The sequence below is a fragment of the Sorex araneus genome, chromosome X (genome assembly GCF_027595985.1).
Source record: "Sorex araneus isolate mSorAra2 chromosome X, mSorAra2.pri, whole genome shotgun sequence".
NCBI classification, from domain to species: domain Eukaryota; kingdom Metazoa; phylum Chordata; class Mammalia; order Eulipotyphla; family Soricidae; genus Sorex; species Sorex araneus.
Window position 1 is genome coordinate 149923935 of NC_073313.1, and position 12616 is coordinate 149936550.

The following is a 12616-nucleotide window of genomic DNA, read 5'->3' on the forward strand; positions in this document are numbered from 1 at the left end:
CCTCAAATATTTGAAAGAAATCCACCTGCTAAATGTAAGTGAACCAAGTGTCAGACAGCTCATATCGATTCCTATGCCACTGGCTTATTTAGTATTTGCTTCTCTATAAAATCACCCATGTCATTAATACACTTAAATTTATAATAGCAGACTTTGCAATTATCTTAAACACTAGGATAGACCAGTAAAAAATATTACGTTATCTAAATTGTCCTGAGAAATAGATAGGCCAAATAAAATTAGGCTTTAAAAATTAAAAAGTGAAAAAATAAATAAAAAATTTAAAAAAAAGTGGTTCTTAAGTTTGAAAAACGTTTCACGGAGTCAAAGTTTTTACTCTTTTAAATGAAGAAATTTAACTAATTAAAAAAACTAACCAGTATGTCTCTACCCATATTAACTCTACCCAAATTTAACTCATTAAAAAGCTACCCATAACGTCTCTCCAAGAGGACCTATATCATTTACAAACTTATACAACCACTTCTATAGGAGTATCTTTTTCAAAAATGCATTTTAAACTGCTGCAGCAAAGTATGGTTAAAACTAGAAACAATATCACTACCAATTTTATTATGTATCATTCTTCAAGAATTTCTTAACTCATGTAATCTGAAATCGTTGCAACTATAAAGAACATGTAACTTTGTATGATTGTTTACTAGGAAAAATCCAAAAGGATGGATATCTTTGAAATTAATACTTTGGTAAACTGCAAATGTAAATGCTTTTATAAAGTGAGGCACAATATTATGTTTCTAGAAATCACTGGAATTCTACAGTTCTCATGATCAATTTAAGACAAATCTGAATACAAATTTATTTTGAAGTGGGGTTGTATTAACAACTGTACAATTCACGTAATAAACATGCCAAAATCATCAGAAAAAAATGAAAATAAGAAAGGTCAGTAGGAGCCCAGGCTGTGGCCCAAGTGGTAGTATAAGACCCTGGGTTCAATCCCTGGCACCTCTTTCTTAGCACTGAGGGTGTGAGCTCCATACCCACCAAATGTGGCCCAACAAAAGTAGCAACAAAATCATCAATAGAGGGCAAGTCCCAACAAGTAAGAAATCATTCTAATTAAATAACCACTACCTATTTACCACAAATATAATGAACAGTAGTACTAAACAGAATTAAAGTACATTATATATATATATATATGTATATAAAACATTTCATATGGAAGAGGGAGGTGGATAATGAGATAATCAATTAGCTTTGGGGGGGAAAGAATACTAAAACCCACATATCAAAATAATCCCAAATAGGACAAAAATCTACTTTAATAAAGCCATTAAACATTTTAAAAGTAAAGAATGTAATCTTGGAGTGAATCACCCTTCATAAACATGATCCTAGGGTCAGAGACAAAAAGGAAAAGATTTATGCATTTTTAACTTTTTTTATTTTTTTTAGTCATTTTAATGCATTTTTTCTTGTGCACAAGGGAAATAACTGATAGTCAAAAGATACAGTTTTCTTTTCACATAGCAGTTAAAAGTAATACAAACATCACAAGACACTTTCAGTGAAAATTACATTTCCAATACAAATCAAAATGCATATTAGGTCTCTTTACCGGAGAAGCTAAGAAGGCAGGCTGAGGTAAAACGCACTTTCCTGGCATTACCACAATGATCCTTCACGCTTCACAAAGATTAAGGTCATACACAGTCAATCTGCAAATGTTGAATGTCACACTGTAAGTTTTCTGTACAATTAAATGTATACTTAAGAGATACCAGGATAAACATTTCTACTATATTTTAACTGAACCTGTCTAGTCAACATTTTCACTGATAAGTTTATCAAAGAAGCTGTAAGATTCTACAAAATTGTGAGACAGACTTAACTCCGGAAATATTTCTTATATTCTTCCTCATTTTGGTTACACAATCCTGCTCAGAGATTTTTAAATATGCAGTTCCAGTTGTGCTTACTGTACTGTGTACAAGCATCACAAAAAAGATAAACCTTACAGCATTTTGCTAGCAAAAATACATGCCAAAGTCACAATAAGCAATATTGTACCGCAACATTGGAATATTGCAAATTCCAATAATTTGCTTGTTTTTAATTTTTCCATTCTACATTAAATTACTATAATAGGCTAATATTTAAAATGCAAAGAAATTGGACATCTGTAAGACAAAACTTGCTCACCCAAACATGAAAGATGATATTTTCCATAAAATCACAATAAATGCATAATAAAGAGAAATGTACATGCAACACCTTTGAGTGAAACGGCATTGATTTTCACCACTGAAAACAAGGACACCAAATTAAGGAGGGAGGGAAGGGGAGAAATTGAAGAATAGAGATGGACTCCACCTTAAAATACATCATATGGAACTTGTAACTAGACAGATTTAAAATAATAAAAATTAAAGTAAAGCACAATTCTGTGTATTTAAAGATTTAAGAGGCATTATCAAAAATAAGAAATTTTTTCAAGGTACACAAACGTAATTAGGATGGCTGGGAGCCCAGCAGCCTCTCAATGGCTGCATTGATGTCACCTCCTGTTGCTATCAGAGCCTGCAAGTTTGCTTCACGGTTTAAAAACCCCATTGCATTGAGCTGTTCCAGTTGTTGCTGAAATCTGACTTCTGGATTCGGCAGCTGTGGAGGATTTGCTCCAGCCAGAGCCTGCACCATTTGCTGAATGAATTGTTGGTTAGGTCCAGATTCTGATGTTGGACTCATAGTTTCACTGGGTGCAGAGCTGGGCACAGTGGACCCAGTGGGACCACCAGAGCCAGTGGTGCCTGCAGAGCCAGTGGGTCCTATGGGACCTATGGGGCCAATGGGGGTAAAAGGAACTATGGGCCCTATAGGACCTATGGGTGTAACAGGGCCTACAGGGCCTATGGCAGTTCCCAGGACCCCAACTCCCACCCCTGGAGTGAAACTTGGAATGAGTCCAGGTGCTTCGGTGGCTAATGTCTGTAGCCCCTGCTGGATCTGCATTAAAGCCTGCATAGCTCTCGGGTTTGACATGGCTGATATTGTGTCTGGATTCTGCATTTGCTGCAGGAAAGCTGGGAGCTGTGGACGCATCTGCTCTTGTAGCTGAGGATTTGCAGTAAACACTGGGCTATTCAGCATCATCTGTGCAGCCAAATCTGGATTTTGACTCAGCGACTGCATCATACTTCTCATGTAGGGAGCAGACAGCATATTTTGGATCAGCTGGGGATTTTCAGTTATCTGTTGCAGCAAGCTCTGCATTCCTGGGGTACTGAAGATGCTGGCTACATAATTGGCTGCGGCCACAGTGTTCCCAGTAGCATTGCTGGAGCTACTGCCAGTGCTGGTGGTTGTGCTGGTAGTCGCAGAACTCTGGGTGGCCGCTGGTGGCGCCCATGGATTGGGTAATGGATCTCGATTTTCTGTGCGGGAAGGCTGTGTGCCTTCCCCAGAGGAGGAACTGCCCCCCACCGAGGCAAACGGATTACCCCCAAACTGCTCCTGTGCAGCATTCAGCATAGGTTCTTGAATGTCAGTATACATGCGCCTCAGAGCATTGTAACCACCAGGGATGCTCTCCAGATTGCTGAGAGCCAGGTCTTGATTTCTCATCATCTCCTGCATCATGGCTGGATTTCTGGCAATTTCCAGGGTCTGCCTCATTATATCTGGGTTGTTAAGCAGGTGACTGATTTCTGGGTTTCTCTGAATCAATTGTTGCATCTGTGGGTTGGCCATAATCAGCTGCCTCATCAGATCAGGATTCGAAAGCATGCTCTGAACAAAGGGATTTTCCATGATCTGGATCATCATTTCAGGGCTGGACAGGAGCTGCTGCTGCATCTGGTTCTGGAGCTCGGAGAAGTTGGTCGAGCTCAAGCCCAGGCTGCTAAGGCCTGCTAGTCCTCCCAGGCTCCCCAACCCAAACGGGTTGCTATTTGTGGAAGTAGGTGTGGAGTTACTCCTGGGAGTCGCTGCCGTGGCCGAGGTAGTATTACTTCCCACGACACTGCTAGACTGTGTGGACTGGCCCTGAGGTCGGTTCTGACTTTTGATGACCAGATGGACCGTCAGACCATCGTGGATGCCGTGCTGGATCAAGGTATCTTGATCTTTTAAGATCTTTCCGGCAAAAATCAGCACCAGCTGATCGGTCTGGGATTTGAAGCGTTTCGAAATCGCTTCCTTGAACTGCTGCACCGAGCTATTCTCGGGGACCGCGAACTCCTCTTTCTCTTTCGGAGTCTTCACAGTGACTTTGATGATTTTGGGCTCGGCCGGGGCCGAGGCCGGGCCCGGGGCCGCCGCAGGGCCGCGGGAGGGGCGCGGGGGGCCTCCGCTCTCGCCATTCTCAGCCATGGCGGCCGCGGTGACGCAGGCAGACGGGGAAGGCGCGGGCGGGCGCGAGCGAGCGAGGGAAGGAGCAAGGAAGGAGCGCGGCCACCGCGGGCTGGGCCGGCCGGGCGCGCGGAGCACAGTACCTCTCGCTTGAAGACGGCGCTTCTCGGGTCCTCCGGCCGAGAGGGCTCCGTGCAGGCCGCAAGCCCAGCTCTCCCGCGTCCCGGTGTCCGGGCCTCCGCCGCCGCCGAGCGATCCCGCCGCGCGCGCTCCCGGCGACTCCCGCAGCCGCTCCGCCCGCCCCTCTCCGCCCCTTCCCCTCCCCCGTCCCTCGCCCGCTTCCTGCCCCCTCTACCGACGGCGCCGGGGCCCGGGAAGAGGGAGCCGCCTGGGTCACATTCGAAACTTAGGCACTGCGGGGCCGGCGGGGGCGGGGAAGGGAGGGGGGAGGGAGAGAGAGACAAAGAGCGAGGAACGGAGGGGGGGAGCCGTGGCGGGGAGAGGAAGGGGAGGGAGCAGAGAGGGGAGCCGCGGGACCCTGTGCGCGCAGAGGCAGCCCATGAGGCAGGCCGCGAGAGAACGAGAGCCCCGAGCCAGCCAACTCCATATAAAGACAAAAAACGGATAAAAACAACTCTGACAAAGCAAAAAGCGGAGAGATGAACAATTACGGCGCCAGGGAAGGGGGAGGGCTGGGACGAAACCCGAATTTCACAAAAGTAGCGGATAGAAGTGAGCACATACAAAAGACGCTTAAGTAATCAGAGAAATCCGAACAATGAGATTCTAGTCACGCTTTGTCCATGGCCCAAGAAGAAAAATGACGATCAATCTCACTGGTGGTAGTTGAGAAAATGTACTCGCATGGCAATTGAACTGCAAGTGAGTTTAATGATCATTGGACGTTTTGAAAATATAGATCATCATTTTTATTCAAAAATGCCTCATTTAGAGACCTCACCTAGGAAAATAATTGCAGATGCAGAAACGTGTGTGCAAAAATTTGAAATGATTTGCATTTGTGGTAAAAAAATTAGTGGTTCAGTAGAAATTATTTTCTCAGCATGACCAATTGAATATGCTTTGCTATGATAAAATATATTTGAATAATCAAATGCAATATACAAAATTTCCAACTTATGATACAAAAAAGAATCGTTGATATTTAAAAGTTTTGTAATTAATAAACCGTTCACCATTGTCCAAAATGGCCATCTAGTTGCTCAAGTGAGATTTTCTAAAATGTAAACTATGCATTTCCCCTCCCTCTTTCTTTTAATTGATTTATCAGTTTACAGTATTATAGAATTTCAGGGATACGGATTAACACCTCCATTTGTGTGTGAGATTTACCACATCACTAAAGTTCTGATTATATTTAAGACAATCAATCTATCTATAATCACTCTTTAAGCAAGTGTATAAAATAATCTGGACCATTCTGTACCAGTACGTTAATGGTAGTTAATGAATGCTGAGATTATGAATAGCTATCACTTCTTAAAAATACTAAATTTCTGTTGACTTTTGTGACTGTACACTACATTCACAATTTATAAATAATTAGAAGTTATTTGGGGACAGAGTTAGTGGCAGACATTAAAATGCTTTCTTAATTTAGTTACAGATTTCATGGGAGAAATATAGCACTTGAATAAATAACAGAACAATTTCAGATTCATTTATGAATTTCTCTGTTTTTGTTTTTGGGCCAAACTCAGCTGTGCTCAGGGCTTTACTCCTGGCTCTGTGCTCAGGGATCACTCCTGATAATGCCCTGGAGAAAGTGCTAGGGTTGAACTGGAGTTAGCCACGTATAAAACATTGTACTATCTTGTACACTTGTACTATATTTTCAGCCCCACAAATTTTTTCTTCCTTCCTTTCTTCCTAACAACAGATGAATGGATAAAGAAATCACGGTACATATACACAATGAAAAGAAAAGATGAAATCATACAGTTCACTGCAATGTGAATGGACCTGGAAGGTGTCATGTTAAGCGAACAGGTGAGAGAGAGAAGGACAAATTCCAGGTGATCTCATTCATCTGTGGTATACAGAAATGACATCGGTGGTGAGATTGGAGTTGGAACATTGTATGCCTGAAACTATTATCAACAACTTTGCAAATCACAGTACCTAAAATTAATAATGATAATAATAAATATTCAATCCTCTTGTGAATCACAATTGGCAATAGAGAAATAAGAGAAGTTGCTTTTTAACTCAGTACATTCAAATCATCCAAGGTAACTATTTTTAGTTGCAAGTTTATGTTAGATAAATAAGGTAACACATATTTATTTTTGCATCATTTTAAATCTTCAGATTGTCATTTATAGATACTATTATCTATAAATAATATTTGTTTTATATTTTTATTCAATTACTTTGAGATAAACAATTACAAAGTTATTCATGATTGGGTTTCAGCCACAGCCATCCCTTTATCAGTGCACATTTCCTACCACCAGTGTCTCCAGTTTCCCTCCTGCTGCCGCCTGCCTTGCCTCTATGGCAGGGACTTTTCTTCTCTCTCGGTTTCTGACTCTGTCTCTGTCTCTTTCTTTTCTTTTGGGAATGGTGGTTTTCAGTACAGGTATTTAAAGGTTGTCATGTATATCCCTTTACTTAATTTTAACATTCACTTCTTTTCCAGAGTAATTATTTTCAACTGTTATTGTCGTAATGGTCCCTTCTCTATCCTAACTTCCCTCTTTCCCCGACACACTTGTGGCAAGCTTCCAACCATGGATCAGTGCTCCCAAACCGTTTCTTCTGTACTTAGATATCAGTCTAATAGTAAGTTTTTTTATGTCCCACAGATAAGTGCAATTATTACGTTTGTCCCTCTCCTTCTGATTCATTTCACTCCACATGATACTCTCCATGTCCATCTATTTTATTTATTTTTTTATTTGTTTATTTGCAGGCCTATGTTATTGCAGCACTTGGTACAATAACTAGGTTATGGAAACCACCCACATATATAATGACAGATGAACAGATAAAGAAGTTATGGTGTATATATACAAGGGAACACATTGCAACTGTAAGAAAAGACAACATTTTGCAATTTGCTGTATGTTGGATGGAACAGGAGAGTATCATGTTAGGCAAAAATCAGGGAGAAGAACAGATGCTGATATATTGGGAACAAAGCAAGACAAGATAATAGTAATGTTTGATGACAAATACTTGATCCTGAACTACAAAACAGTCCATCTACTTTAAAGTAAATTTCATAACTTCATTTTTCCTAACAGCTGCATAGTATTCCATTATGTAGATGTACCATGGTTTCTTTATCCAGTCATCCGTTCTCAGATACTTGGGTTGTTTCTGGATTCTGGCTATTGTGGTTTTTTTTTTTTTTTTTTTTGCTTTTTGAGTCACACCCGACAATGCACAGGGGTTACTCCTGGCTCTGCACTCAGGAATTACTCCTGGCGGTGCTCAGGGGGACCATATGGGATGCTGGGATTCGAACCCGGGTCGGCCACATGCAAGGCAAACACCCTACCTGCTGTGCTATCACTCCAGCCCCCCCTTTTTTTTAATTCTGGCTATTGTGAAGAGTGCTGCAATGAACACAGGGGTGCAGATGGTGATTCTGCTGTGTGTTTTGGGCCCTCCAGGGTATATTCCCAGAGGTGGTACTGCTGACTCAAATGGGAGCTCAATTTCTTTTTTTCTTTTTATTAGTTTATTTTTAATTAGAGAGTCATCGTGAGGGTACAGTTACAGATCCATACATCTTTGTGCTCATGTTTCCCCCATACAAAGTTCGATAACCCATCCCTTCACCAGTGCCCATTCTCCACCACCAGTAAACCCAACATCCCTCCCACCCTCCCCAGTCCCATCTCCCCCCACCCCACCCTGCCACTATGGCAGGGAATTCCCTTTTGTTCTCTCTCTCTGATTAGGTGTTGTGGTTTGCAATAAAGGTGTTGAGTGGCCATTGTGTTCAATCTCTAGTCTGTATTCGGCCCGCATCACCCTTCCCCCACATGACCTCCAACCACATTTTACTTGGTGGTCCCTTCCCTGAGTTACCCAGAATGAGAGACCAGCTGGGAGCTCAATTTCTAGTTTCTTAAGGAATGCCCATGTTGTTTTCTAAGATGGCTGAACAAGCCGATGTTCCCACCAAAAATGGTGGGAATTTCTCTCCGCATCCACGCCAGCACTTGTTCTTGTTCTTTTGAATATATGCCAGACTCTGTGGTATCATATTTTTGTTTTCATTTGCATCTCCTTGATGATTAGTGATGAAGAGCATTTTTTCAGGTGTATTTTGACCATTCGAATTTCTTCTTTGAGGAAGTTTCTATTCATTTCATCAGACCATTTTCTGATAAGATTGGATGTTTTTTCTTGTAGAGTTCAACCAGTGCCTTGTATATCTTTGATATTAACCCCTAATTAGAAGAGAATTCCATATTTCCCATTCTGTAGGCTGTCTTTGTATCTTGGTCACCATTTCTTTTGAGGTACAGAAGCTTCTTAGTTTAATATAATCCCATTTGTTTATCTTTGCTTCAACTTTCTTGGTCAGCGGTATTTCATCTTTGAAGATTCATTTTGCTTCAATGTCATGGACGGATCTGCCTATGTTTCCTCCATTTATCTTTTGAATTTAGGTATGATGTTGAGGTTCTTAACACATTTTGATGTGACTTTTTTTTTTTTGGTCACACCGGGCGATGCACAGGGGTCACTCTTGGTTTATGCACTCAGGAATTACCCCTGGCGGTGCTCAGGGGACCATATGGGATGCTGGGATTCGATTCGAACCCGGGTCGGCTGCATGCAAGGCAAACACCCTACCCGCTGTGCTATCGCTCCAGCCCCTGATGTGACCTTTATGCATGGTGTTAGATAGAGGTCTGAGTTACTTTTTTACATGTACTGTACTGTCCAGTTTTGCCAGCACCACTTGTTGAAGAGGTTTTTCTTACTCCACTTCATATTTCTTGCTTTTTATCAAAAATTCAGTGGTCATAAATCTGACCGTAAATCTCCATCAGGATGAACTGGAACGAGAGCACAGTGGGTAGGGCATTTGCCTTGCGTGTGGCTGACCCGGATTTGATTCTTCCATCCCTTTCAGAGAGCCCAGCAAGCTACCGAGAGTATCCCACCCACAGGGCATAGCCTGGCAAGCTACCTGTGACATATTCGATATGCCAAAAACAGTAACAACAAGTCTCACAATGAAGACGTTTCTGGTGCCTGCTCGAGCAAATCAATGAACAACGGAATGACAGTGCTACAGTGCTACAGTGCTGTCAGGATATTTAACTCTATTCCACTTATCTGCCAGTCTATTTTAATTACAATACTATTTTAATTACAATCACTTTGTAGTGCAGTTTGAAGTTGGGGAAAGTGATGCTCTCATCTTCTTTTCCTCAAGGGTTGCTTTAGCTATCGTAGGGATATATTGTACTATATTAACTTCAGGTGTGTTTGATCTCTTTCTTTAAAAAGTTTCATGAAACTGCATTAAATCTGTACAATGCTTTGGTCTGAAGATTTTTATGGGTATACTTATAAGGACTGCATTAAATCTGTATAATGCTTTGGGATAGTATTGTCTTTTTGACAATGTTAATCCTCCTAATCCATGAGCAGGGAATGTGTCTCTATTTCCTCTTGTCCTTTTATTTCTTGAAGTAGTGTTTTGTAATTTTCTTTGTATAGGTCTTTCACCTCTTTACTTAAGCTGATTTTGAAGTACTTGATTTTCCAAGGCACAATTGTGAACGTGTTTTTGAATAAATTTTTTGATATCTCTTTCTTCTTTTGCATTATTTGTATATAGGAAATCCATGAAGCTTTGGATATTAATTTTGTAACCTGCCACTTTACCGTACAAATATATTATTTCTAGGAACTTTTTTGTAGAGTTATTGGATTTTCTAAGCATAGTAACATATATCTGCAAATAGTAAGAGCTTGACTTCTTCCATTCCCATCTGGATGTCCTTGATATCTTTTTGTTGCCTAACTGCTATGGCAAGTACTTCTAGTACTATACTGAATAGACTGGTGATATTGGGCACCCTAGTCTTGTGCCTGATCTTAGATGGAAAGCTTTTAGTTTTTCTCTATTGAGAATAATGCTAGCTGTGGGTTGTGATAGATGGCTTTAACTATATTGAGGAAAGTTTCTACAATTCCCATTTTGTTGAGAGTTTTTAACATGAATGAAAGTTTAGTCTTGTCAATGCTTTCTCTGCATCTATTGATATAATCATGTGGTTTTAATTTTTCTTTTATTGATAAGGTGTATTATGTTGATTGACTTGCATAGTTAAAGCATTCTTGCATATAAAATTAGGATGAAAATTCTGCGGTAATAGTAAATAGAAATATACATAAAAACAATGTAAATTTTCCAGCTCCTAGTCTTAATCTATATAAGAATGAATGATGATCAATCTCAAATTGTTATAGCATTTAAGTTCTGTTGGATATATTTAAGAAAGTAACAAACAGCTTTTTAAAAAGCATAAATATAATATTTAGTAATTGAATTTTTCAATTATTTTAAATATATGGATATATCATTAGATGTTAACTTCCATGTACCAGAGGGCATGGAGCTATTCAATGTTCTTTAGTAGATATTTTTAATACCTACTAAAGAAAAAACTTTCTTTAAGTAAAACTTTTTAAGGTCACTGATTTAATTGCTGCACTGCTGTCCTTGGTATTCTGCTTGTCAAGTTCAAATGTTCACTCTTGTCAGCATCCAGAATTGTTAAGGACTTTTTAAAATGAAGATTCTGTTGAGTTTGAGATAGATATCTAACTACTTACTTATTAATTTACAGTAAAAAGTTATCATTTCACACCTACTGAAAGTACTCAAATTTATTTGAGACAGAATTAGGAATAGACTCAACCAACCCTTCAAAAATCCCAATTGTAAATTCCTCAGAGAACTTCTTGACAACAATATGCTGCACAAACTATATCTCTTGTGAATAAACTAAGCAGGCTTAATATTTTAAAATTAATTTTTATTGGTTTATGGGCTGTTTTTTTAGTATTCTTAAGAATACTTTCCCCTGTATACAATTCTAACATCACCCAACAATAGTATACCATCTCCTTTTCTCAAGTACACTTGTGACCCTCTTTTTCTACACTCACACTCTCATACACCAACTCAATTATGTGAATCAGTTCTCCCATTATGTTGCCTATGAACCTTTGCTGTTACCATGCTGTATATTTTTAAGTCCCACATCTGAGAGGGATCATTCTTGAGTGCTTCCTTTCCTTCTGACTGCCTTGATATACTCTAATTCCACCCATGTCTCTGCAAATTTTTCTTTCTTAGAGCTGCATAGTATTCTATTGTGCATATACATATATACATATATATGTGGGTTTGTTCCTAGCAGCCTATATGTTTCCATGATCCTTTTCCAGGAGTAATCTCTGAATGCAGAGCCAGCAGTAAGTCCTGAGTACTAGGTGTGCCCCACTCCAAACAAATCTGAAAAACACACCCACATTTAATTTAATTTCTTTTATTTGGGAGAAGGGGACTTGGGCCACATATGCTGTACTCAGGGGACCATATGTGGTGACAGGGATTGAACCAGGATAGGCTATGTGCAAACCCAGCACCTTTAACTCTGTACTATCTCTTTAGCCTTCTAAGCAGGTTTTTTCATTACCAATTTCTTCTTAGAAAGTCCTTGCTCTGTGACCTTGTAACCTTGTAACATGACTTTGTAACTTTAGGACATTTCAGAAATATCTATAATGAGCAGATATACCATCATAGTAGGGTTATGAGCCACCTTCATTTGCACTAGACATGCACCAACTCTACTGCCATGTGCCACAGCAGATTCCAAGTAAGCATGCTTAGACCATAATGCTTAGGTCATAAACAGTTTCTAGAGAGGAGTGCAGTGTCTCCCATCTATTGACATGGAAGTGGTTGAATTGGTGTGTTATTTACAAAACCCACATATGCAAGCTCAAAACCCTTAACCATGATTCATATGGAGATATAACTATGCCTCCCTTGTGATGAGGTCTCCTTCATCCAATGATACTTTGTGAAAAATAATTCTGACCTATATTTCTATTTCATTCTATTAAATTTTTTTTCTCTTCTGAAACCCATGCCTTCCTTTTATTGTTGTTGATGATGTTGCTATGATGATTGGGAGTTGCACACACACATTACAGTGGAGTTCACGCATTTTTCACAGTTTCATTTATATTGCCTACCAGGGGTTGAGTGTTACAGTGTTTTCACACT

At 40.0% G+C, this 12616-nt stretch overlaps 1 protein-coding gene and 1 long non-coding RNA gene across 2 annotated transcripts in view; one reads left to right on the forward strand and one right to left on the reverse strand.

The window, feature by feature from the left end:
- Positions 1-1030: 1030 nt before the first annotated feature.
- On the reverse strand, positions 1031-4636 carry UBQLN2 (ubiquilin 2). The gene has a single exon (XM_004615737.2). It carries the CDS (start codon positions 4336-4338, stop codon positions 2479-2481), a length of 1860 nt encoding a protein of 619 aa, XP_004615794.1. The 5' UTR covers positions 4339-4636; the 3' UTR covers positions 1031-2478.
- A 391-nt stretch (positions 4637-5027) lies between these two features.
- Positions 5028-12616, forward strand: part of LOC129400006 (uncharacterized) — a 31956-nt gene continuing 24367 nt past the window's right edge. The window contains exons 1-2 of the long non-coding RNA XR_008627342.1: positions 5028-5199; positions 6218-6327. This is a non-coding gene — a long non-coding RNA (uncharacterized LOC129400006). The remainder of the gene's footprint in view (positions 5200-6217; positions 6328-12616) is intronic.

What these genes read in the sequence shown, in the direction of transcription:
- UBQLN2 (XM_004615737.2), bottom strand. Translation starts at nt 4,338, where the DNA reads ATGGCTGAGAATGGCGAGAGCGGAGGCCCCCCGCGCCCCTCCCGCGGC.